The sequence below is a fragment of the Xyrauchen texanus genome, chromosome 34, assembly GCF_025860055.1.
Source record: "Xyrauchen texanus isolate HMW12.3.18 chromosome 34, RBS_HiC_50CHRs, whole genome shotgun sequence".
Lineage (NCBI taxonomy): Eukaryota > Metazoa > Chordata > Actinopteri > Cypriniformes > Catostomidae > Xyrauchen > Xyrauchen texanus.
Window position 1 is genome coordinate 30,818,151 of NC_068309.1, and position 27,719 is coordinate 30,845,869.

The following is a 27,719-nucleotide window of genomic DNA, read 5'->3' on the forward strand; positions in this document are numbered from 1 at the left end:
TGAAAATCTCAGGGATTTGCTTGTTTTCATATTGAAGTGCTCTCTGTAGTCATACATGAATATATGTCATAATGTTCTTTTGCCATTTAAATCAAGCGGCAATAGGCTGGCAATATATGTCATCAAATTATTATCACTAATCATGATATTCATAAACTCACTGGTTTTGAATGCATATAATTTTACCGTATATCAAATTTTGTCGTTTTATCACACTGTTGTAAAGGCAGAATGAATGAGAGATCAGGCGCTGACAGGACAGTCCTCTGCACTGTCTGACATGCCTCCACAAACTTTACACAACCAGCAGAGAGCAGAAAGCCTTTGGGCAAATGCTGCTTTAACTTTCTTTGCACCAAATCTGCATCTTGTTTCATCTTGGCAAATTAATAAACGCATTTAACTGTCCTTTCTTGTCAGAGAGCATTTTCTCTTTCTTAACAGTGTATAGTAAACAGACATGCAGATCTTCATTCAGCATAGCTCATGAAACATCGCCTTTGGAAATAAATAAAGGCACCATTGGAGGTTATGCAGGTACATGTAAATGGAGATTTACATGGAAACAAGAAAGACCGCATCATCACGATCTCTGTAAAATAAGAAGCAGGTTTTATTACGTCCCTTCAATATAACACACAGCAACAAGTGAATGATTTACTTACTCTTTTACTATAAATAATGCTGATGTTAGAAAATTCAACATTAGGCCATCATTCTGCTGTACATCCTGTGGTTGTGTGATCATTTATAAACATATATCACTAAATGCTGATATTATTATCCATCTATTTATTTATATTGCAGTCAATAACTGCAGAAATTTTACACATTCGCCGGAGATGCAGCCGCTGCTTCCACGTGCTGCTTCCACGTTGCAAAATAAGGTGGATGGGGACATTGGAATATTTGGGCTTTGCAATATGGTGGCGCAGTGACTTCACTGATATGACGTCATGAGATATATATATATCAATGCTTTTAATAAAAAAAATATATATTTTCATGCTTACCAAAGCAAGAATTTTTTTTTCATTGTGGCAGAAATTGACATATCATGTATTTTATTAAGAATGCTGTTAAAATTGGGCCTGGGTAGCTCAGGAGTAAAGACGCTGATTACCACCACTGGAGTCGCGAGTAAGAATCCAGGGCGTGCTGAGCGACTCCAGCCAGTTGGCCCAATTGCTAGGGAGGGAAGAGTCACATGGGGTAACCTCCTCGTGGTCGCTATAATGTGGTAATGTGGTGTCTTGCTCTCGTTGGGGCACGTGGTGAGTTGTACGTGGATGGTAACACGCTCAATAAGTCACGTGATAAGACTGGATCGACGGTCTCAGAAACGGAGGCAACTGAGATTCGTCCTCCGCCATTGGGCTATGGTTGCCACCTGACCCATCCTGTAAAATACGGGATCATCCCGTATTTAAAGATAAAATGATGCGTCCTGTATTGAAGCTGGTCAGATGGTGTCATGGTGAAATTGTTCCAGATCGCTAATTAAAAATTTCTATAATGAAAATGTGTCTACTGTGGGTAAGGGACCGTCTGAAAAGTCCACACATTGTGCTAAAACGTGCTAATACTTTGGAGGGTGTGATAAGGGACTGTCTGAAAAGTCAACAACTGGTGGTAAAACTGTGGAGTTTTTTGTATATAAATGTTCAATCAGATCAAACAATGTATGAAGACAAGTACAGGTGAAGGAAAAAAATAAGCAAATAAAATAAATACAAATTATTTAAAAAAATATATGTATAAACCATACAAAATGTATACATAAATAAGATAAAGAAGACAAATAATCAAAACATTTTTAAGAAAGATACATTTTTTATTATATATATATATATATATATATATATATATATATATATATATATATATAAGTCATGGGTCAGGAAAGTTCTAATTTTAGCATATAAGAAAGGATATACAATTTTTATTAATAACGCATATTAACGCATTTATTGCTAAAACTGTGGAGGATGTGGTTAGGGGCTCTCCCCTAAATGGAGAAAAGGGGAGAAAAAAAGAATGCCGTTTAAATAGACGTTTGTATATAAATTCACGTTCTAAATGTATTTCCTTATGCCTTGTGTTTTTGCTGGTTGTGTCTCGCTATAAACTATATTTCCCATGATGCCTGCGCATGACGTATTGTTCACGTCGGCATTCCCTTGACGCATGATACGCGTCACCATAGTAACTGGCCGATCCGATGCGCTGCTGTGTCGATCGCCGCTGGAGAGGCGGAAGGGGTTGGTGATTCTGTTATTATCGGCAATAGATATCCGAGTCTATCTGTGTTTGTGTGTGGACTGGACGACGCGATATTGAGGCGGAGAGCCGCTGCTAAAAGCGCCAGGATGTTGAATATGTGGAAAGTCAGGGAGTTGGTGGATAAAGCGTGAGTATGCCCGGTCATTTGCTTTCTAAAGAGCTTGTGTGTGTCTGTGCAGAGGCCCGTTAGTTATAAAGGTGCGGATTCCGTGACGTCACTCTCAGCTGATCATCAGCCCCACAAAATTAATATAAAATTACGAGCTTTATTATTTCACTGTTTACATTAAATTCATGACCCCAAATTCAGTGATTCGTATTTTACTTTTAAATCCACATACATATTTTACACACTATGGTTTTCAATGTTGGAAGTGTCACAAAATCTATGCAGCTGCCTACCAAGACAGCATCTTTGGTTATTATAGGAGCGTGTAGCATTTTAGGGATTATAGGTGCGCTACCCACAAATTATGCTCAAAAAAGGTGGTGCATGAGCCTTTGATGCTAAAAAAAATGCGGTCTAGTTAGAAAGCTCGCTAGGTTTTTAGACATCTTAAAAAAACACTCCTGTATGTTATAAACAGCTCTGTCCCGCTAAAATATTGTGCTTCTGAGCAGCCTGAAGGCTCGTTGGATTCTTTACTATTATATCCAGTTATCCAGTGTGCAGTCGTGCTGTATTTAAATGTTGTACAGTTAACCGGCTCACAGGCCCGTTATTGATGCTTATTAGCCTTTTAGCTTAGCTACAGTCACCATCCTATATTCATAGTCTGGAGATGAATAGCGGTACCACACAACACAGACGTTACAAATATCAGACTTGAGGATTTAGCTGTAACCCTACAATTACCACTCCAACTTGTCTTAGTATTTTCTGTGGGCCTTGTTTTGTGCCATCATGCTCTTGACCTTAAAAGTGAATATGTATTCAATTTAAATCAATTTAACCAATGTATTTGACAGCTCAAATATGGTTTTCACAATATTAAATATTTTTTGAAAATCAAATATAAGTACAGAAGCAATGTCAGTTTGATTTTAAAACTACACAAGGTTTTATACACATTCTCCAATAATTTAATGTTCGCTGAATGATCTTGCTAATACAAAGCAGAAGCATTCTGATGGGATTTATGATTATTCTCAATATTTTTCAATGCATTTCAAAGTTTTAACATTAGGTATTTCACATGACTGAATCAACCCCAAAGCTGTTTCAGAAACAGGCAACTATTTTGTAAGTTTCACCAAGACCATTAAGTGTGAATTTTATTATTTAAATTGTATTGTTTTAAGATTACTTTTATAAATCGCATTTATGTTGCTCATCAATTTGCCTGAGTTTGTTTGCATCCTGATCTCTTTTCTTAAACCATTATACAGTACTTTATAGTTCATTGAAAATTTATTTAAAGCTGTATTTAGTGTCCGCTAAGACCTGCACCAGTTCATAGTGCATCATTGTATTTTCATTCCTCTTCAGCCTCAAAACTAGTAATTAAAACGTTTTGTGCATATTATTATTACTAGCTTGATATTTTTTATTTTATCCTCTTCTCCCCACAATTTGGAATGCCCAATTCCCACTACTTAGTAGGTCCTCGTGGTGGCGCGGTTACTCACCTCAATCTGGGTGGTGGAGGAAAAGTCTCAGTTGCCTCCACTTCTGAGACCCTCAATCCACACATCTTAACATGTGGCTCACTGTGCATGACACCATGGAGACTCACAGCATGTGGAGACTCATGCTACTCTCCGCGCACAACTTACCATGTGCCCCATTGAGAGCGAGAACCACTAATCGCGACCACAAGGAGGTTACCCCATGTGACTCTACCCTCCCTTGCAACCGGGCCAATTTGATTGCTTAGGAGACCTGGCTGGAGTCGCTCGAACTCATAACTGCAGGGGTGGGAGTCAGCATCAATACTCGCTCAGCTTCCCAGGCCCCCTATTTGGCTGCTTTTAACTTCAAAATATACAATTATAATTCTTTAGATTGATACTATGCTTTAATGAAATGGCACAGTGCTGGGGAGGATATAAAACAACTAAATTAAAGAGTTAAAGAAAAAGCGGTAACACTTTACAATAAGGTTTCATTTGTTAACATTGGTTAACAACATTAGTTAACATGAACTAACAATGAACAATAACTAATATTAATAAATGCTTAATATGTAATGTTAATTTCAACAAATACTAATACATTTTTAAAATCAAAAGTTGTATTATTTAACATTAGTTAATACACTATGAACTAACAATCAACAATTGTATTTTTGTTAACTAACACTAACAAAGATTAATAAATGCTGTAACAAAAATAGTGTTGATTGTTTATTCATGATACCTAATGCATTCACTAATGTTAACAAATGGAACCTTATTGTAAATTGTTACTGAAAAGCTAGCCTGTGGGACTATCTCAAAATCTTTGCAGTGACATTCGCATGACCTGCTCAGCAACAATGATTTAATTGTGTCGACTGGAGTCTAAAGGTACATTTGCAATGGTTGTTCAAACTAACCAGACAAATTACATTTTACCTAGTCTTTAAGTTTGCAAATTTCCTAATAAAAGGTGCCACTGAACAACATATCTACAACAATGATTGTTTTTAATTTTGAGTTTTTTTTCCCACTCAGTTGGACATTTCTGACTGGAATTTGTTTCTAATCAACTTTTTACCATTCCTGAAAGGATATTAACTTCTGCAAAGCCTAGTGAAAGCATAAAAACAGAATTTCTTAGTATTTTGGAGATGATGCAAAAGAAAAGGTTAAACTTGATCGGGCCACTTTTTAATTGTTAAGATATAGATTTAAAGGGGAAATTTGTGGTTTTTGAATGTGATCGAAACTCCATATATTGTCTTTCTGATTGTAAAATACTTGAGACTTGGTCTGGGTGATATAGCTAAATATATATATATATATATATATATTTCTTTTTCATAATTTTTTACAAGATTTTATGTGTTATATATTTGCTCTGAAATTTCTTAAAATGTGTGATTTTATTTTCAATCAGGAACTATATAATTTGTATCAAATAACCATTTTTCCAAATTCAAAGTGCAAGTGAAATATATTGGAAATGTGTAAAAAAAATATCAAAGAAAAGAAAGAATATCTAATTTGTACTTATATACACCAATATAACACAAATGCATAGGGTAATAAAGAGCATTTTCATGCATTTTTTACCTACATTTAGATACTTTAAATCATGTAAAATTCTATGAAATTTATTTTTAATGGCAATGTAAATTGCCAAAAAAATGTCAATCCAATTAAAAAAGATTTACAAGAAATTAATCAAACTTTCCAACTCTTAGCATTTTTACTACTGATATTAAAATCAGAGAGAGAGTTCCCATCTATGTTGGGCAATTATTCGATTATTTTCTTTATTAAGTCATCAATTTCAAAAACGTATTTTTTATTATTACATTTTAGTTTTATAATTAAATAAATTAATATGGTGGCACAACAAAAATAGTTATCATTGTTATTGAAGAAATTCATTATTCATAGTCAGCCATTATTAATTTAATTCATGAGTGAAAGATATTTTATATCAGGGCAGTTACTGAGATTAAGCAAGTAGTATTTGGTTGGTCATGTGATTCTAACATGGCAGCCACATGTGTGGACCCTCTCTATGTAGAATAAAACAGCTTTTGTAAGGTTACTGATATAGTCTTCATCTCAGGTGTGTGATCATGGTTTTATACAGAATTTTTCAAAATTACAATAATTTCTTGGGCCATTGGAGATACCGCAGAAGTCGGGTGCGCTGCCATATGGGTGGCAGTGAAGGCCGGGGGTCTTGACGGACCAGACCTGGGTGGCAAAGGCTTTCTCTGGGGACGTGGAACATCAACTCTCTGGGGGGGAAGGAGCCGGAACTGGTGAAGGAGGTGGAACGCTACCAGTTGGATCTGGTGGGGCTTATTCAACGCACAGTCTTGGCTCTGGATCTGTACTCCTGGATAGGGGATGGACTCTATCCTTCTCTGGAGTTTCCCAGGGTATGAGGCGACGGGCGGGTGTGGGGATACTCACGAGACCCGGGCTGAGCGCTGCTACATTGGAGTTTACCCCGGTGGATGAGATCCCTACGCCTACGGGTTGTGAGGGGTGAAACTCTGACTGTTGTCTGTGCATATGCACCGAACAGTAGTTCGGAGTATTCAGCCTTCTTTGAGACCCTGAATGGAGTTCTGAATAGGGCCCCAGTAGGAGACTCCATGGTGATGCTGGGTGACTTCAACTCGCATGTGGGAAATGACAGGGGCACCTGGAGAGGCATGATTGGGAGGAACGGCCTCCCTGATCTAAACCCGAGTGGATGTTTATTGTTAGAATTCTGTGCTAGTCATGAATTATCTATAACAAACACCATGTTCGAACATAAAGATGCTCATAAGTGTACGTGGTACCAGAGCACCCTAGGCCGAAAGTCGATGATCGATTTTGTAATATGTTTTGGACACTTGGGTGAAGAGTGGGGCGGAGCGGTCAACTGATCACCATCTGGTGGTGAGTTGGGTCAGGGGGTTGGGGAAAGAATCTAGACAGACCGGGGAAGCCCAAGCGAGTAGTGTGGGTGAACTGGGAACGTTTGGATGGAGGCCCCTGTCCGCGAGATCTTCAACTCACACCTCTGGTGGAGCTTTTTAGGTATCCATGCGAAGGTTGGGGACATTGAACCAGAGTGGGCAATGTTCAAAGCTTCCATTGCTAAGGCCAAGCTCAAGGTCTTAGGTGCATCAAGGGGCTGTAACCCTCGAGCACCGTTGTGGACAATGGGGGTCAGGGAAGCCGTCTGACTGAAGAAAGAGACCTTCCGGGATATGTTGTACTGGAGGTCTCCGGAGTCAGTTGCGAGGTACCGACAGGCCCATAAAAGTTTGGAGAAGCCATGGAGAAGGACTTTCGTTCCACACCAAAGTGCTTCTGTAAAACCATCCGCCACCTTAGGAGGGGGAAACAGGGAACCATCCAAGCTGTATACAGCAAAGATGGGATGCTGTTGACCTCAACCAAGGAGGTTATTGGGTGGTGGAAGGAACTCTTTGAATAACTCCTAAATCCCAACACGGCCTCTATGCTAGAGGCAGAGCCGGAGGGTGATGGGGGATCAGATTCAGTTTCCCTGGGGGAGGTCACTGAGGTAGTTAAACAACTCAGTCGGAGTAGGGAAGGGGTGCGGTTCGGTGGGCTGGGGATATCATCGCTGCTTTTTGCAGATGATGTTTTCTTCATGTCATTGTTCCGTGACCTTCAGCTCTCACTGGATCGCTTGGCAGTCGAGTGTGAAGCGGCTGGGATGAGGATTAGCCTCTCTAAATCTGAGGCCATAGTTCTCAGAAGGAAACCGATGGAGTGAGTACTCCGGGTAGGGAAGGAGGTATTGCCCCAAGTAAAGGAGTTTAAGTACCTTGGGGACTTGTTCACTAGTGAGGGGACAATGGAGTGGGAGGTTGGCCGGAGAATCGGGGCAGCGGGGGCGGTATTGCACTCGCTCTATCGCACCGTCGCAGGAGTGGTGGTGGTGTAGTGGCTAAAGCACAGGGCTGTTAATCAGAAGGTCACAGGTTCTAACCCCATGGCCACCACCATTGTGTCCTTGAGCAAGGCACTTAACTCCAGGTTGCTCCGGGGGGATTGTCCCTGTAATAATTGCACTGTAAGTCGCTTTGGATAAAAGCGTCTGCCAAATGCATAAATGTAAATGTAAATGTAAATGCACCGTTGTCACGAAATGAGAGCTGAGCCGGAAGGCAAAGCTCTCAATCTACCGGTCAATTTTCATTCCTACCCTCACCTATGGTCATGAAGGCTGGTTCATGACCGAAAGAACTAGGTCAAGTGTACAAGTGGCCAAAATGGGTTTCCTCAGATGGGTAGCGGGCTTCTCCCTTAGAGATAGGGTGAGGAGCTCAGTAATCCAGGAGGAGCACTGATCCTTTGCATCGAAAGGAGCCAGTTGAGGTGGTTTGGGCATCTGGTAAGGATGCCCCCTTGCACCTCCCTAGGGAAGTGTTTCTAGGCATGTCCAGCTGGGAGGAGGTCTTGGGGAATACCCAGGACTAGGTGGCGAGATTACATCTCCACACTGGCCTGGGAACGCCTCAGGGTACCCCAGTCAGAGCTGGTTAATGTGGCTCGGGATAGGAAGGTTTGGGGCCCCCTGCTGGAGCTGCTGCTAGACTTGTAGTCAAGACCACCTAAACCGAGACCAAGACACTACCAAGACCAGAGGGTATCGAGACCAAGACAAGACCAAGACAGACCAAGTCGAGACCAAGACCGAGACCAAGTCGAGACCGGAGGGAAAAAAAACAGACTAGTGTTGAAGCTAAGCAATAACTTGTATGAATTCAAGAACAGCAGCATACTAGGGTTCAGCCGCAGTTTACATTCAATACATATTAGACGGTATTACTTCAACTACACAGGCAGAACAATACAGAGACAGACCTCATGTCATGTGTGTGACTGTGAGCTCACTGTAAATGTTTTTGCAGACTGGGTATGATCAACTATGTGTAGCAATTGCATGACGGCTGTTACTGCACAATTAGAGGATTGAGACTCCCTTAACTTTTGTGTACTGTTGAGGACTGACATGACTGGTACTGACTGGTTCATCTGACAAAACATCAAACACCTCCAACATCATCTTGCTCCTCCAACAACTGTCTAAAGAATGAGAAATATGTAACCAATTGAAATTATACTTAATGTGTAGATGAAATTGTAACATCAAATTAAAGATACACAATTCTAAACTTGGATTAGGCCTAATGTTTAGTCAACACAACAGAGATATGCAGAAGATATTTAAAAGACCATTTATTTTGTCTAACACCATCTTAAATACAATACTGTAATCAAACAACACACGCACACACACACACACACACACACACACAGATATCAAAGACACAAATTCATCTAAACAAATGCAAAATACAAATACTAAATATTAATACATCAAAAACTGTCTGTACATCAAATTGTACATTAATAAGAATAAGAGCTTATAAAATTCTGATATCTTGATGTCTGCAGTGGCATGTTATTATAACACACTGTCAATGAAATCAAACATGTTGTTCAGTGATGCAAGAACCATAGAACACAGATACCATAGACAAAGAACAGATTGATAAACTTAATACATCAAAAACTAGAATGAAAGGCACACTATATCATGTGCGCATTTGTGTGTTAAGTTTTCAGGGAGGAGTTGGGGGGGCAGCCTATACATGGGCGGGGCAGCCATGTCAACTACACATAGGCAATTATACATATACCAAACAATTACATTATAAATATCAGAACCAGTGTCAGATATTAAAAACAGTGACAACCAGTGTGGATTAACTGAGAAGAACAAATTGTTCTATGGTTGGGGAACCAAGAGACCAGTGTGATGTGATTATAACACACTGTCGATGAAATCAAGCCTGTTGTTAAGTGGGGCAAGAACAATAGAACACAGACAGACTAGAATGAAAGGCATACTATATCATGTGCGCAGAACCAGTGTGGATTAGCTGAGAAGAACAAATTGTTCTATGGTTAGGGAACCAGTGTGAATTTTCTTGTGGGGATCTGAGTCCATTCACTGGAAAGGCTCCAGGTCTAATGGAAGCAAGATAAATCTAAATCCTCATTTAGACCTAGAGGCTCCAGTGTGTCCACTGTATGGATCCAGAGAGTAGGGCTATGGGATGGCTAATTGAAGACACGCCCCCCTCACGCACCTGTGTGTGCTTTAAAACAGTGGTTGATTACACTTCAGGAAAATAAAAAATTGCAACATCTTATGGCCTAGCCGTGCACTGTGGGGTCTCATTAGAATGCCTCCTCTACTAAAAACTCTCTCAACTGGGGCAGAAGAGGCAGGAACAGAGAGAACTTTCAAGGCAACATTGTGTAGATTGGGGAAACGCTCTTTGTTTTTTGACCAAAAGGTCAGTGCATCACAGTCATTTATGCTGTCTAGGTACTTGCTTATTTGTGCATTAATGCTCGAGTTCTGGGTTGTGCTACGTTGCAACTTAAAAGCCTTGTAGCGTGAAAGAAGACGCTGATGTTTCAGGGGCGGCAGTGAGTCACTATGCGATTCTTCTGTGTCTTCTGCGTCTTCTGCTATCGGTGCTGCAGTTGCATCTCTGTCTACCTCTGTGATCAAAAGGTCTGGAAAAAGGTGCACACACACACACACACACACACACACACACACACAAAAGACAGGATTAGACAGGATGCTGCTAGTGACAATATAAAAATAATGACCTTAATAATAGCAACATCAACAATAATAATAATTAATAATAATATAGCCACCTGTTAATGATTTTTAAGGTCATCTCTGAACCTCTTCAGAGCTGGACCGGTTTCACCATTTTGGACATCTAAATCTACCCAACCAATCCAAACTGGGGGTCAAGCATGGCGGCAAGAAAGTAGATGCGATGGTTAAATGGTTGCTCCGGATCTCCCTCGTCCATGTAGATCCTTCTGAAAATTCCTGAGAACCTCTTCTCTAAAGAATTTTTAATTGCTCTGACTATTGTCACAATCTGCGGCAGGTGCAATTCCATCTTGATGAGATGCGTGAGGTCTGTTGCCTCAGAAAATGGCTCAAGCAAAGCACAAAGGTCGTTCAGCTGAGCCCATTCTTGGTTTGAAAACACAACATTTTCTGTGTCACTGCACATTTCTGTGATGCCCCGGTGGTCAAGTGTGGTGAGAGCCTTTAACTGCTTGTAGGTGCTATTCCAGCGGGTGTTGTTTGCTGCTGGGATAGACTTATTAGAGCCAAAGTGGGCCTCAAACATGTCCCTATGCTTGCTACTGCTGTGCAGCAGAGTTGTGAATTTGCTGGCCTTGGCAATGGCTCTAGCTATTGCCTTTACCTCTTTCATCCCGTCATTGATGACGAGTTGCAGCGAGTGGGCGAAGCAAGAAAGACGTTCACCCGATGACCATGGCTCTACATCTTCTGCATCCTCCCACATTGTTTCATCATCGAGGTCATTGCTGCTGTCACCTTCAGGGTGCTCTACTTCTGGCATCCTCACTTTAAAGGCCCGCTTCATATTGGACGCGTTATCCGTCAGAATGTAGCTTATTTTATGGCCAACGCCATACTCCTCAACAATGTTGTCAAATGCTGTGGCGATTCGTTCCCCACAGTGCTTCCCTGTGAAACGCCTACAGTCTAGCAAAAATGATTTTAAACTGTAAGAGTCCTTGTCCTTGCAGGCAACATGAGCGGTAACTCCCAGGAAGGACCGAAGCCTCCGGTCGGACCAGAGGTCTGTTGTTATTGCAACATTTGACTGGACTTCCAGGGCTTTGATTATGTCGCCCTTAACTTTAGTGACAGGGTGAGGTATCCGCTTCTCTGTCAAGCTGGTCCTAGACACGGGAGTGTATTTGCTATCCAGGACATTCAGGAAGCGTCTAAAATTTGGATTTTCAACCACAAGGTCTTGGAGGATGGACTGGGTGATGGCCTGTTGCTTGGCTGAATTTGGGGAATATAAGTGGACCCTTTGAGCAAACGATGATATTTGAGGCTGTGTGGGGTCGGCTATTGTCATTGATGCAGCACATCCTGCTTTGTACTCCAAGTACCTACAAAATAGGGGAAAATGAATCTGTAAGACATCTGTTTCTATTTAACAACCACAACAAACTACTATATCTTACAAGTACAGTGACATTACATTAGGCATGTGCCGGTATCAAATTTTCATGCTGCAATTAATTGATTGAGCTTTAATCACGGTATACGGTATTATAATGATATTTTAATTGCACAAGAGAAACGGATGGATTGGGGGAATCTAAAAAAAACAACTTGCATCACAATGTGTAATTGTGATTGTCAAAACATTTGGTAACTAAACAGAATTGTATTAAGTTTAGTGACAACATGTTACAATGTTTACATGTACAATGACTGGAAGGCTACTGTTTGCATTATTGCTTAACACAATTTTCACGATATCTATTCAATTCTTGGATTTGATTTCAATCTTGATTCAATATTGACTCATTTGGATAAATATTAGGTAGGCTACAGTAGATAGCCTGCATGTTAAAATATATCTCACATAATGCTGTAAACATACAGAGAGAAATTAAATATAATGCGGTTTTCATTATAATAACAATTATGTAATAAGTTTTGTCCCCCACTATTTCCCAATGTAAGATTTTGTTTTGCATTGCCTGCCTATCTCTGCCGATTTCGAAGTCTCCAAATGAATCCATTCTGCAACTTTTAAATACATAATTATATATTTAAAAACGAAATTATAGGCTTAAGTGCAGGATCCGAAAGTTGGTCGTTTTGTCGCTATGGTTACACACACACACACACACACACACACACACACACACACACCCGTTGGCGGTGCGCTCAAAGTCATCTGTCAGTTGTGCAGTTACCCAAAATCTTGTTACTTAGCATGTAACGTTAGTTAAACTCTTCATCAGGTTAACGTTAGTTACACTTCTTTTTATTTGACGATGTGCAGAAGAACTCGTGTTCTAAGAAAGCAAATTTTATGACCAAGTAATTCGCTGACATGCTACTGACTGACTGTGCTCTTTACGCTCTACGCTACACTCACTCACTGAGGTATAATGTTATATGGATGGATGAGCGCCAACGGCTGTGTCACAAAAAAATGCATGTGATTGGTTGCATTTGAAGGGCGCGAAATAATACTGTTGCATTATCGAACGTTGTGTCGTCGTGGATATTGTAGTATTGAATTGCTAAATCCCCCGACCACTATGTCGGTCTGAGACAGCGAGACCTAGACAAGACCGAGAGGTCCGAGACCAAGACAAGACCAAAGACCGTCAAGGCCGTGACAAGACCGAGACCACGTAAAAGTGGTCTCGAGACCAAGACCGGTCTCGAGACATACATCACTAGCTGCTGCCCCTGTGACCTGACTTCGGATAAGCGGTTGAAGATGGATGGATGGAGGAGTTAAATGTTTCAAATGAAATTACTGAGTGTAACTTTAATTTTATATCACCAAATTATATCAAATATTCAGTGTTCAATTCAATATATTGCCCAACACTGCAAGACCCCTATAAATAAAATGGAAGAATCCATTCACTAATGCAACCGTTTTGCTTCTTTTGCCGTTTTGATTATTTGAGACTTTTCCTTTGGCACTGTTCAAGCAGAAATTTTTGGTGCCTGTTGCATATTCCTAATTGAGAAGTACATGTACAATTTAGTTAGGATTGCATAAATGCTAATTGATGATTTTTTTGAATCTGAAAGCTTTTATCTGACAAGAAACTCATCTTGGTTGTAACTTTCACATGTGTGGTGTGTAAATCAAATAGGGCTGCAACTATCCATTATTTTGATAATCGATTAATCTTATGGATGATTATTCGACTATTTAGCGATTAATGCAACGATTAATAATTAGCTCTTAAATGATTATTCAGCTTGTGGCCCTATTTAAAAGGTTGTATTAAATGTGCTCACTAACAAAAAAGAGGACAAAATATATATTTTTTTTTAAATACCTTTAAATGACATTCACTGAATTAAAGGGGAAAAAAAAACTTTTTATTAAGTTTAATTCAGTAAAGAAATTCTGAATTTTGTTATCAAGTGTTTTGTCTTGTTTTCCATTTTAAATTGTCTAAAAATCTTTAAAACAAGATACATTTACTTGAGAAGCAACATATAAGATATTTAGACTTGCTTTAAGAGAATGTATAAGTGTATTTTGTATATGAGTGTATTTTTTACATGGTTATACCTCTGCGAGTGCAGTAAAGACAAAATATTCTTTTTTCAAGGTCTATTCTCTGAAAGCAAGTATAAATATTTTATATGCTGCTTCTCAGGTGAATGCAATTTATTTTTTTAAGGATTTTTTTGACATTTTAAAATATTTGTATTTTTTTATTATATTAAATCAGATTAATAATTATATTATTATATATCAGATAAAAAAATTATTCTGCAGTATAGCTGCTAAAGAAAATATATGAAATGTAGGAGTTTTATTTATATATATTGGGAAACAAGCCAAAACAAACCAAAAACCATTGTTGCAGTGTATAATGGGGCAAAGACTATCACTCCCACCTTTCTGTTCTTCAATACATCTTTAACTCACAAAAACAAACTCTCTCTTATTAATAAAGCTGCGTATTGCCAATTTAATTCACGATAAGAAATGCACATTGACATACATATATTCTCTCCCCTTAGACCAGGACATGTAATTCCCTCATACTTTGCGATCTACATCACCTAAATGTAAATGTAACAAAAATGTACAAAAACAAAGTAAGCGAAACTTGTGTTAGTCATTAAACCAGGGTTATTGTTTTGAATTTTAATTTAGTTTTTATTTCAACTTAATTTTCAATTTGTCCTTTCAATCAACAAAATGATCCATATACTACGATTCCTTTTTTGTCTCTATCTGCCGACTGTTTTTGGGGAAAATTAGTCAACACAGTAGTAATTGGCACTCGCAGAGAAGTTACATCTCACGACTTGACTGCAAATGCTACATCAGAAAACACTGGTAAGCCCACTGCTAATATTAGGGCCATTTAACACAGACGTAATTAATTAGTGGAAAACGGCACAATACGGGTAAGTGAATGCCCGTCACTGACTGTACACCTCCCTGTCCTGGCTGCCGAAATGTTTGCATGAAGTTACACACACCTGCATCACGATGAAATGTGAGTTGAAGATTTCCACACGAGTCCAACATAAAGTGTCATTCCATTGCACTTTCCCCAGTTGAAAGGTTCGAGTTGAATGGAACGCTTCACGAATCATCATGGCAACAACAATTTGTAACATCGTGGCCTTCCCCACAGGAGAGAACACTTGGACACACACACACACCAAGTGTTTCAAAAAGATAGACAGAGTGCTGCTAAATGGAACAGAATGCAACATCTTTAAAACTGAACTTCAACTTAACATGCATATTAAAACGCAATGGATATGGCATCTCTCGATTTGAAAAAAGATGGTTCAGACAGTCACTAAAAAACTGGTGTGCACTGATTACCACGGTAAACTGAAAGGAAGAACAGACACATTCTTTCAGAGTTGGGGAGCGAATCTTCACATAATGACAAAATATGATAAATTATATTTTGATTATGCAATCTTTTGTACATTTTGTAACAGATTAATTGTAACATGTCTGATTAATCGATTTTCATTCATTAAAGTTGCACTCAGTAATTTTTTTTCCTCATTTAAAAAAGATTTTCTTCTGAAGAAATTAATTGTAATTTCAAATATACTGTATGTATAAAATCATGATCACTCACATGAGATAAAGACTCCAGTCATATTAGTAACCTTATAAAAGCTGATTTATTCTACATGAAGCATATGGGGCTGCCATTTTAGGGTCACATGACCAGATGAATACTACTCAATCTCATTTACCGCACTGTTATTGGACACTTTAACTCTTGGATTAAATTAATCATGGCTGACTGTGAATAGTGGATTTCAATAATGCCGCTGGTAACTGAAAACTATTGTGTTTGAATGATGCCTCATCCACACTGCTAGGTGTCAATGTAAGTCCAATACGTCATATTAAAATAATTTCGTTAAAGGTGCATTCAGTCATCATTCAATGACAAACGGATTGTGTGGATCTCATCTGTGGACATACTTTACATGGAATGAGTCAAACAAAACATTTACTCTCAACTCGCAGAGAAAAGATCTCTTTGCTGAACTTCTTCGCCATTATACTATTCAAACACTGGTGAGTAAAATCTGAATATTTACCAGCCAGTGGCTAATCACAGATTATTTTTTTTTATTGCATAGTGTGCAAATTGGTCGCATATGCAAGTGATTTACTTGCATTGTAGAGGGTTGGCATGGAGTAAAAGATCAATCTTGGGACTTAAAGATTGATATCGAGATCATTCAATATTTTACCCAGCCCTAATGTCTGCTGAAGCACTAAACCCATCACTAGAAGGCCCAGATCAGAATATAATGAAATTAATCAATGTAATAAAGAAACAGGAATTCTCTACATGGGTATTTTTGCCCCCACATTTTAGATATGGAGGGCATTTTGTCACTTAGTGTTCTTTTTTGTTGTTGCCTCGAATCCTGGTCAGTTTCTGACCTTGTAACTGCTCCTAGTAATAACACTTTGCTTTGGTGATCTAGACTTTGAACACCTCAGAAATCTCAGGCCTAACAAGCGCTGAATTTCAAATATCTTATATATTTATTTATTGTTTTGTTGTTTTAGAGAAGAACCCAGTGGTAGCCCCAACTCAGAATCTCCCATCTCCATAATTCACATCCCAAAGGACTTCTTTCCTTGGCAAACTTTCCCTTGTCCAGGTATCGTGGCTTTCATCACTTAGCTGGTGCTTACGTTCCCTCTCCATCACACTTATTATAAACCTCCACCATCCTCATCCTCATCTCCATTGTAAAGCTTTATCCAGACCTTTGCTTGCATCTGAAGATCTAGGTAGTCTTTTTGTTCTGAGGTTGCAGAGCAGGGAAGCTGAAACCACTCTGAGAGCTTTCATGTTCAGAGTCTTGAGTTTGTTGTTGGATTTTTTTGCAGGCCATAACTCCACAGTGAATGCGTAAGTACGCCCATCCACCACCAGTGAAAAACAGCAGAAGAGAGAAAAAGCGAAGTGGAGAGTAAATCTCGGCAGGCCCATAGAACAAAGAGGCAGCGAATGCAAAGGACGGCAAGACGCCCCTACTCTTGTCTGTGCCCCTTCTCTTTGTGTGATAGAAAGCCTGCCTCTTCTCCTTTTGTCTTTCCTGCACATTGAATATTCCTGTGGAATATGCACTACACAATACACAGGGCTGTACGTGTGTCTGGAATGTATTTATGTCGGTGTGGCTGCTGTACAGGCCGCTTTCTTGCATAAACCGACATCATTCATTATTCAGTTGCCTGAGATTTTACTTGTAATCTTGGGCCAACTTTGTAGCACTGTCTCCTACGTGTGTGAACAGTGCCTGTTGGCACTTCCTCTATTGTAAATTCTCTTTTATTTTAATACACAGCCAAAAGATTTACCTCTGTCCCAAGTTTGTTTGTGGTCAAGCTGGCAATGACCACAAACAATGTTTGTAGATGATTTGATTTAGCAGTAAATCTTTAAGAACTAAATCTTTAGGAAATCTTGAATTTGTTAGGTTAGATTGTTTTACTAAAAATATATATTCTGATTATTCTCAATATTTTGACTGTAGAACTTTTTGGCCACTAGATATAATAAGTAGGCACCTGGTTAATCCAGATATTATTTGATAAGTACTGATGTATTTCATGAAATCCGATTGCTGCTCTTACCATATATGCCAGTGGAAGAACAAGCCCTGGTAGGTAAGCTTTACAGATGTGTGTTTTTATATATATATATATATATATATATATATATATATATATATATATATATATATATAATTTACTACAAATGGCTTCACTGTTTTTTTATTATTTAAAAATAATTTATTATGAAAACAAATACTGTTGTGAATTTGTAACTCTAACTACATATTTTAATCATATCTACAGTCAGTGATTATACTGATTTAAGCCTCACAGACCTTAAGGACACATAACACGGTGATAATCTTGATTTATTTATGCCGAATTGAATGAAAGATCTGATGACTTTCCGTTCAGTAAATAAATTAATGTTAATTCAGTAACCTATTTGCCAAATTCAGTAAAGGATTTGAATCATTAAAATTGGTAACTCAGGAGTTCATGAGTCTTTTTGAATGATTCATTAAAAGGAACTGATCCATAAGAGTCTGGCATTCGTGAATAACACTACACCAGGATTAGATCATGAGAGCAACAATCATTCAACATTTGATTTTGATTTGTTTCTTAACAAATAATTTATTAGCCTTCTGAATAATTTTGTGTCATTTTGAAACTTGAAGAGGTGGTCACTATGCACTGCGCTATTGTATGACATCAGCAAGCATAAAATCAAATTTTCTCTCATAGCGTACCAAAAAAGAAAGTCATTGGAATAATGACTGATTTTCAATTTTTAGGTGAACTATCCCTTTAATTTTAACTTGGGACTTGAATAACACTCAAAGCAATTGATTTATAATGTGAGTTGGACTCCAAATTAGAGACTTTTGAACAACAGAAATCTTTTAAGTCTTTGAGGGAAAATAGTTGTTCTCAATATCTCAATACTTGAAACTTGATTTAGACTTCAGACTTAACTTTGACTCTTGACAGAAAACTAAAGTTTGAGACTTGATTTAAACTTGGCCTTGAAAGACCTGAACTTGGGATAAAATACTTGAGACTTGATTTACACTTGGCCTTGAAAGATCTTAAACTTGACTTGGACTTGTGACAGAGGACTTGAGACTTGTTTTAGACTTCAAACTGATCTTTGACTCTTGACAGAAGACTAAGGCTTGAGACTTGATTTAGATTTTGCCTTGAAAGACCTGAACTTGACTTGGAGAAGAAGGGAGGCTTCTGCATACAGAAGGTAGACTGAACAGCTGGCTGTCTGGTGCAGACATAATAACCTTGAGCTGAACATGCTCAAAACAGTGGAGATGATTTTGGGCATGAGGAGGAACACCCCAACACTGACCCCCCTCACCATTCTAATCAGCACTGTGGCAGCAGTGGAGTCATTCAGGTTCCTGGGTACTACCATCTCACAGGACATAAAGTGGGAGACATACATTGACTCCATTGTGAAAAAGGCCCAGCAGAGGTTGTACTTCCTTCACCAGCTGAGGAAGTTCAACCTGCCTCAGGTGCTGCTGACAGTTCTTGACATTGAATCTGTCCTCTGCACTTCAATAACTGTCTGGTTAAAGTTGTTTCCTTTAAAGAACTCCGGCTCCGCTTGTTCCACAACAAGAGTGCTTCTGAAATTACTTATTTGGTATTTTTGTATAATTTCCTCATACTATGCGATCTTCATCACCTAAAGCTGTTTGGAAAGTTTAGTATGCATCTGGACAGTGAGCTGTGTAATTTTTCCTCATCTCAGTCAGATGTGAACTGCAGTGCTGCTCTTGCGTGTCATCATTAGAGATTAATGCAATTTAATGTTACATTAAATGAGATCAAATGTCTATTCGACAACGGAAAAAAAATTTGACTTTGAAAGACCTAAAAACTTCACTTGAACTTGTGATGAAAGAAAAATATGAGCATTGATTTACAGTAGATTTGGCCTTGAACGGTCTTAAACATGACGGACTCGTGAAAGAAGACTTCAGACTTGATTGGCCTTGAAAGACCAGAAACTTGATTTTGACTTGTGATGAAAGAAGTTTTGAGACTTTCACCCATCCCGAAACAAGTATTGTTGACCTCATATGTCCTTCTCAAAACTGTTTAAAGAGCTATACAGGCATGACCTATGTGTGTATATTTTTTTTCAAGCGTGCTCACCAAACCTTTATCGAGGCTGTGGAAGCTCTGTCAGTTCTGACTATTATTTGACTTTAAACTATCCTGTTCCATCCCTGATAAACAATAAGTAATGTTATGTCTAACTGCTACCCTCATGAGGTAAATTATCAATCAGGGTCATTTACACACAGTCTTCTGTAGTCCAAACTGGCCATAATAGATTTTTAATTATTACCTTTTTCTGACTTGGTCTTGAAATGTCCTCCTATGCTTCATCTCATCTAAAGTTTTGCAATAATCTGTTCAAAACAAAACAGAATTTACTTCAGCAACAAGGTTAGTGTTGCAACATTATACTCCTCAAAATTTCCTTTTCTCCCTTTTGCCTGCCTTTGTCCTAGTTAGTTATGTGACTGTTTTACCGACTATAACATTCAGTCCAAAAGGTGGGTATATTGCAGTTATAATGTCCATTTTGGCTATATATGAAAGAAGTTTGACTTCTCAATACCAATTTTAACAAAATACAAACTAATTTGAGTAAACATTGTTTCAAACAAGTTATCAATAATTATCCAAACCAGTGTAGTTTCTTGTTCTACTCTCTTTTCCTTTTGGCCTGTTATCATGATGAACAGCGGTTGTCTTGCGATTGACTAGTGAATCGCAGTTGATGTAATGAACACCCTTGGCATACAGTAAAAGATCGATCTTGTGTTTTTAGAATCAATATCAGGAATTTGAAGATTCCTTGCTGTCGAGCTTCATAAAGGCCTCCATGTACAATATATATATATATATATATATATATTAGTTATTATATGATATATTGACTTATATTCTTTTATGTGTGTGGTTTTGAGTTCATTACTGGTGTTTATTTGTGGTTCTGTTTTGTGTTTTTTCCTGTTTTCCAGTACCAACGTGGTGATGAACTATTCAGAGATAGAGTCCAAGGTTCGAGAAGCCACCAATGATGACCCCTGGGGCCCATCGGGTCAGCTCATGGGTGAGATCGCCAAGTAAGTGCTTGTTCTGTGGAGTGGGGTGGGCTGTAGCAATACACGTTCCTCTGAGGCCTCAGGCATTCAATCACTCTCCTCAGGATTACTCCAGGGCATTTATGTAGGGCAATTACTGCAGAAAATTACATTGATCTCATCATTGATAGCTGATGATTTCAACTGCATTGCATCATGTTCTAGTCCTAAGATGTTGTTTTGAAAGTTGATTAATTCCTCCTCCATCTCGTTTTATACAAATTCAGTGTCTGGAATTAAATTACAGCGAAGAGCAGTCTGCATTAAATAAGAGAGGATAAATGGTTTGACTTGAATTGGCTTGTTTTCAGTTTAAATCAATTCTGTTCTTTGCAGAAAGGTTTCTTTGAATAGCTGATTAAAATACAAATGTGAACCTGCTATTTGTGCCGGTTTCTTAGTGTATTAAATGGGTGTGACGAGGCGGAGGGCGTGGCTGGGCTGTGATGGAGCACGGGTGGTGCTGAATCTGCTGATCAGCGAGAGAGCGAGATAAAGGGGCGGCCGGAGGCACCAGTTCAAGAGAGAGAGACGCACGCGGCCGCGCTGCACGTTTGTTTATGTTGGTTTTAAGTTTACCATTAAACTTCGTTTACTGTTCAGCCGGTTCCCGCCACCTCCTTGCTTGTCCTTTATGTGTTACAATGGGCTATTGAAAGTTGAGAGTTACACCTGTCACTCTTTGATTTATGCCTGCAAAACCTCGTATTTAGACACTTAAGGGTGGTATAATGTAAAGCTGCTGCAAATCTGCTAAAAGTATTTATTGTATTTTATTGGAGTATATTTAAAGAAATGTATTGTATACTTGTGACATGCTAGTTTGTACACCCTTCTGTCACATATTCCATGTTGTCTTTTGTTTTTGTACTTTTATGTTGGAATTCTTGTTTAGTTTCCTGTGTTAGTTTTGTAGTCCTTGTAGTTTTATTCCTTGATTGATTCTCCAGGTGTTCCTTGTTTTCCCTTGTGTATTTAAGCCCTTGTTTTACCTGTTTCCTTTGTCAGTTTTTGTATGTTTTGTCATGTTCTGTGCCTGGTTTCCTCTGTTTTGTTATATTCTGAGTTACTTTGTTCATCTTTTGTTTGCATTATAGCTGCACTTTGATCCTCATTCTTTGCCTGCCTCGTCACAGAAAAACTGACCAAAGATGGATCTAGCAGTTGTCAGAATTCTCACCTCAAGCAAGGGGACCATCCAGTTGAGGATCACGTCCGTAAGTTTTTAGAGCTGGCAAATTAATGCACTACCCAGACTACTCTTTGGGGGTTTTCTTTATGGCGGGTCTCAGCAGTGCACTAAAGGAGCTATTGCCCCCAGCGGATCCTCATTGGATGCTCCTCGAGTTCCTGGCTCGCCTTTCACTGTGGGTGTAGAGGAAGAGGGCTTTAAATCTCCTCCCACAGTGGTCACCCCCCAGCCTTCCATGGCTCGTCCCTCCACACCTGCCACGGCCAACGAGCCAACGCCCACGCCTGCCATGGCCAACGAGTCAACGCCCACACCTGCTACGACCAACGAGCTGGAAGTCTCGTCCGTCCCAGAGCCAGCGTTGCCAACTTCGACCATCAGTAGGAGGAGGAAAAGAAGAAAGGCTTCTGTTCCCCAGTTTCTGCCTGTACTCTCTTCCACGGCTCCGCCCCCAGAGCCTTTCACGGCTTCGCCTGACATGGCTCCGCCCCCAGAGACTTCTACGGCTCTGCCCTAAAGAATATTTCCCCCGTGGCTCCGCCGGCTCACCCAGAGACTATTTCCCCTTCGGTTCCGCCTGCTCCCCAGAGACTGCTCCTCACGTGGCTCCGCCCGATTCCCCAGAAACTCCTCCATCGGTGATTCCTGACCCTGTCCTGTGGCTGCCTCCCAGGCCTCCTGAACCAGTCCCTGTCCTGTGGCCACCTCCCAGGCCTCCTGAACCAGTCCCTGTCCTGTGGCCACCTCCCAGGCCTTCTGAACCAGTCCCTGTCCTACGGCCACATCCCAGGCCTCCTGACCCACTCTCGGCCCTGCGGCCACCTCCCAGGCCTCCTGACCCACTCTCGGCCCTGCGGCCACCTCCCAGGCCTCCTGACCCCCTCTCGGCCCTGCGGCTGCCTGTCCCTGTCCTACGGCTACCTCCCTGGTCTTCTGACCTGGTCCCCACCTTGAGGTCATCCCCTTGGTCTCCCAGCCATCCCCCGGATCTGCTCTGGTCCCCTTGGTCTCCGGGCCGTCCCCCTAATCGGCTCTGGTCCCCTTTGTCTCCTGGCCATCCCCTTGGTCTCCTGGCCTTCCCCCTGATCGGCTCTGGTCCCCTTGGTCTCCTTGCCATCCCCCTAATTGGCTCTGGTCCCCTTGGTCTCCTGGCTGTCCCCCTGATCGGCTCTGGTCCCCTTGGTCTCCTGGCCGTCCCTCTGATCAGCTCTGGTCTCCCGGCTGCCCGCCTGGTCCGTTCTGGTCCCCTTGGTCTCCTGACAGTTCGCCTGATCTGTTCTGGTCTCCTAGCCGCCCGTCTGATCTGCTCTGGTCTCCTGGCCGCCCGCCTGATCTGCTCTGGTCTCCTTGTTGTCCTGGCCATCTGCCTGATCTGCTCTGGTCTCCTTGGTCTCCTGGCCATCCACCTGATCTGCTCTGGTTTCTTTGGTCTCCTGGCCACCCACCTGATCTGCTCCCTGACCTTGCCTTGTTGCTCTGCTCCCCTTGTGCTCCCCTTGTGCCCCCCCAAACCACATGTTTTCCCCTACACTCCATGGACAATTTTCTTTTCTTTTTTTTTTTTTACTTTCTTGGAGCGTCTGGAATCCGCTCCTTAAAGGGGGCTCTGTCACATATTCCCTCTTGTCTTTTGTTTTTGTGCTTTTATGTTGGAATTCCTGTTTAGTTTCGTGTATTAGTTTTGTAGTCATTGTAGATTTATTCCTTGATTGATTATCCCTGATTGTTTCTCATTCCCTGATTGTTTCCCCAGGTGTTCCTTGTTTTCCCTTGTGTATTTAAACCCTTGTTTCCTTTGTCAGTTTTTGCATGTTTTGTCATGTTCTGTGCCTGGTTTCCTGCATTTTGTTATATTCTGAGTTACATTGTTCATCTTTTGTTTGCATTAAAGCTGCAATTAGATCCTCATTCTTTGCCTGCCTCCTCACACCTACCAATCATTGAACCAAAATTATTAAATGTTTCACTTTTTGATAAAAGTTATATAAGGTTTTGAACATGTATAGATTAAAGTCATGTAGTGTTTTAAGGATCCAAACTTTTTTTGGATCTAGTGTTCATACATTGATGTGTACTCTGGTGGTTAGCAGCATAGCAGTGTGCTTTATTCACACCACAGATCCACGTTTATGTACGAGCAGTTCCCTGAAGTGATGAACATGCTCTGGACCAGAATGCTTAAAGACAACAAGAAGAACTGGAGGAGAGTTTACAAGGTACAGTGCACTGCTCGGGTCACATTCCCCAATAAAGAACTTTAAGCCTATATTTAGGTCCGTATTGCAAGGGCTTTTGAACATTTTGATGCAAAGGATCACCCCCAATATGGTTTATAAAAATGAAAAGACAGCAATAGAATTTTCATGAGTTGACTAGTCTAAAAAATAAGAAAACATTGTGCATTATGCGGCCCATTTAAAATACTTATTCTATGCCCACAACAGCCAAATCCAACACTAAATTCAGCTGAAAGGGGGAATTTTTCTGCACTTTCCTTGCATTATGATCATTCTACATCAAATATAGAACATGACACGTAAGCGCTAAATCAACATTAGAGAATACAGGCATATTTATTGAAAATAATTTAATGAATAGTGCAGGACCAATAGAGCAACACTAATATTTATTTTGTATAAATATCCTTTTTGGAAAAAAAAAGTCACACCTAGCCTAAAATGGTTCTTTTCTTGGCTACTTAATAAAAAGTATAAATATTTGATAAGCAAGTTTTACATGTCAACAAGGTTCGGTGAAAGACGGGACCTGACTCACCTGATGTGATTATCCATTTACATTTACATTTATGCATTTGGCAGACGCTTTTATCCAAAGCGACTTACGGTGCAACTATTACAGGGATAATCCCCCTGGAACAACCTGGAGTTAAGTGCCTTGCTCAAGGGCACAATGGTGGTGGCCGTGGGGTTCGAACCAGCAACCTTCTGATTAACAGCCCTGTGCTTTAGCCACTACGCCACCACCACTCCATTATCCTACTCTTGAAAAAGCCCATTTGGCAGGAACATAGAGGTGACTCAAATGTTAAACACATCCATAGTGACTTGCAAGCCAAAGTTTTGGAAATCACTTCCTGCACCACCAAGGGCAGTTCTAGACCATTTTGACTGGAGGGGTCTAAGGAGGGGCCGGGTGTGCTTGAAAGGGGGTAACTGTGTTATATCTTAAATGTCCCCAGTACACATATAAAAAATTATTTGCCTTTTTAGTAGATTTAGATTGATAAATGGTGTTCATAAAGTGGACGTTGTGTTTGTTGTCTTTCCTGTAAACTATTTAGTGCTTCTTTTGCATTTCGCTTGCAAGAGAAGCAGCAGGATCAACTCTGCAGCTTTGTTCTCTCTCTCCTGGTGAGTTGCGCGTTTGCTTTTTATTCTTGCGCCTGTACCCAACAGTACCAATATTAATCTGTATATATTATATTATTAGGTTGAAGTGCGTTGATGTTTTGAAAATAGAATATAAGAGCTTTTCTCACTGAAGTTAAGGCATTTATTTTGGCTTTAGTGGGGTGGTTTTTAAGGGTTCCAATTTGATGTTTTTAAGTGTATTTATTCATAATTAATTTGCAAATACAGGGCCACACTGCACCTGCAAAATGCTAGCGGTTTCTTCATACCGGTTTCTTCACATCTGTTCCTGCGTGCTGTTTCAATGAGTCCTTCATTGTTTGTTTCGCCAAACTTATTGCTCTACATTTGTCTTGTTTCTGCATTGTACAGTGCAAAACATTTAATCAAAGACAGTGGAAAAAATACTTATATTACATTACATTATAAATAACATGAGTGTGTACCTATGTTGTTCCAGAAATGAAAACCAGACAGATACACACACAAAAATAGGTTCTAATGAATGTTTGCCCAATAAGCGCTATCTCTAACGAGTTGGGATCAGGTGCATTCAATAAGGCTAAAAATCAGATCCAGATCGGGGTTTCGTTATAATAAAGTGGGAAATTGTGCTATAAAAGTAACATAACTTACATTTACTCCTGCACGTATAATCCACATTAATTAATTGTACAACTATATCATTAGCACAATTAGGTTAAAGAATATTTGACAATATAATACAGGCATAAAACATTTAACTCAAACAGTGAACGCATATTGTAGCTGGAGAATTATGCCTAAAAATGCTCTGATGGGCTATCTTTAACTTGTGCTTATAAGGGACTGTCTGAAAATACTACCCACAGTACTAAAACTTTAGAATGTGTACATGTTTTTTTTAATAAGTGTTTAAGACATGCAAGGCAGTTGCATTGAACTCTTGGACACCAATTATGTTTTAGCACAGTGTGTGGACTTTTCAGATGATCTCTTAAGAACCATAAGCAAAACGTTTTGAACTTAAATTAAACTTTACTCCACTAAATATTATTATGCAGTCATAATGAATTGATGTTTTGTATTAATATTATTTGTTTGGTCTATGTTTTATGATGTGGGGTCACTGAACTTTCAGTGGGATGGAAAATGAGAATGTCACTCTTACCATTCTACCACTCCAATTTAGGGGGTCCAGCCCTACTGACACGGGGGCACTATTAACATCATAACCTTTTAGTAGACTTGTCTCACACATCCCTAGTTATAGCTGTTGTTTCTTTTAAAAAAACACATTTGGCTGTTAACAAAAATGCATGAAATTATAATGTCATAATGTTTAGCCAGTTCATATTCATGGCAAATTTGTGCCTTACTGTAAATTTATTTCAGTATGCTTTATCACAAACCTCAGTTTATTGTTTTTCGTATTTATATACGTACAAAAATGTTGAATAGGTCTTTACAATAGCCAAGTAAAAAATAAATAGCATAGCCTATGCCTATGCTAAATGTCAAAAATATCTTTCTTTCACTAAAAACAGCAGTACATACTGGCCACTTATTTGATGTTTTATCAGGTACTGTCCTCCTAATGTTATATTATCAAAATGTCTCATATTTCAGACTTTGGAGCAATTCACCAATGATAATCAATAATCTTAAATTCAGTCTGACAGACTCATTTAGGAATGCATCATACACTGGTGCCAGATTAACAGCTATACATTTTACATATTGCATTATTTTTATTAAAAGTAAATGTTATCCTTATGGGATTACTTACTTTTTTTTCCAAAAATGAAAAATCGCTCATCATTTACTCACCCTCATGCCATACTGTAGGTGCATGACTTTCTTCTGCTCAACACAAATTAAGATTTTTAGAAGAATATTTCACCTCTGAAGGGCCATACAATGCAAGCGAATGGTGGCCAAAAAGCGCAAAGGCAGCGTAAAAGTCATCCATACGACTCCAGTGGTTTAATTTAAATCTCCACTTTCACTTTTACGTTCTTCTTTTTGCTTTTGGTGATTCACATTATTTGTGCATATCGCCACATACTGGGCAGGGAAGAGAATTTATTGTAAAAAATGACTTAAATATTGATCCGTTTCTCACCTATACCTATCATATCGCTTCTCACATTACATGAGCCAATCTTCATCTCTGTGTGAAACGTGTGCAATATCAACATTTTTGAACTTCGAATTTTAATTGGGACTGCCTTACTGCATAATCATCAGTGTAATATAGTAATCATGGGAAAATATGAAACTATCACAATGCAAAAAATCGAAATGACCCTGAAAATAGGCTTAATTTTCTTTATGCCAAACATGTTTTTATTTTATGGCTTTCTGG

At 39.5% G+C, this 27,719-nt stretch overlaps 2 protein-coding genes across 4 annotated transcripts in view; one reads left to right on the forward strand and one right to left on the reverse strand.

Moving 5' to 3' along the window:
• The first annotated feature begins 2,225 nt into the window (after positions 1–2,225).
• Positions 2,226–27,719, forward strand: part of LOC127628242 (clathrin interactor 1-like) — a 51,609-nt gene continuing 26,115 nt past the window's right edge. The window contains exons 1-4 of one of the 3 annotated variants that reach the window (XM_052105021.1): positions 2,368–2,410; positions 20,687–20,791; positions 21,211–22,026; positions 24,121–24,217. In XM_052105021.1, the coding sequence (XP_051960981.1) occupies positions 24,131–24,217 (87 nt within the window). In that variant the 5' untranslated portion in view covers positions 2,368–2,410; positions 20,687–20,791; positions 21,211–22,026; positions 24,121–24,130. Of the gene's footprint in view, positions 2,411–20,686; positions 20,792–21,210; positions 22,027–24,120; positions 24,218–27,719 lie in introns of all 3 variants that reach the window. The other 2 variants (XM_052105022.1, XM_052105020.1) reach the window with 2 other exon arrangements.
• On the reverse strand, positions 22,014–24,095 carry LOC127628243 (insulin receptor substrate 4-like). Its single transcript, XM_052105023.1, has 2 exons — positions 22,863–24,095; positions 22,014–22,823 (listed from the first exon to the last, which is right to left on the reverse strand). The coding sequence occupies exons 1-2, from the start codon at positions 23,401–23,403 to the stop codon at positions 22,600–22,602; spliced, it is 765 nt and encodes a 254-aa protein (XP_051960983.1). The 5' UTR covers positions 23,404–24,095; the 3' UTR covers positions 22,014–22,599.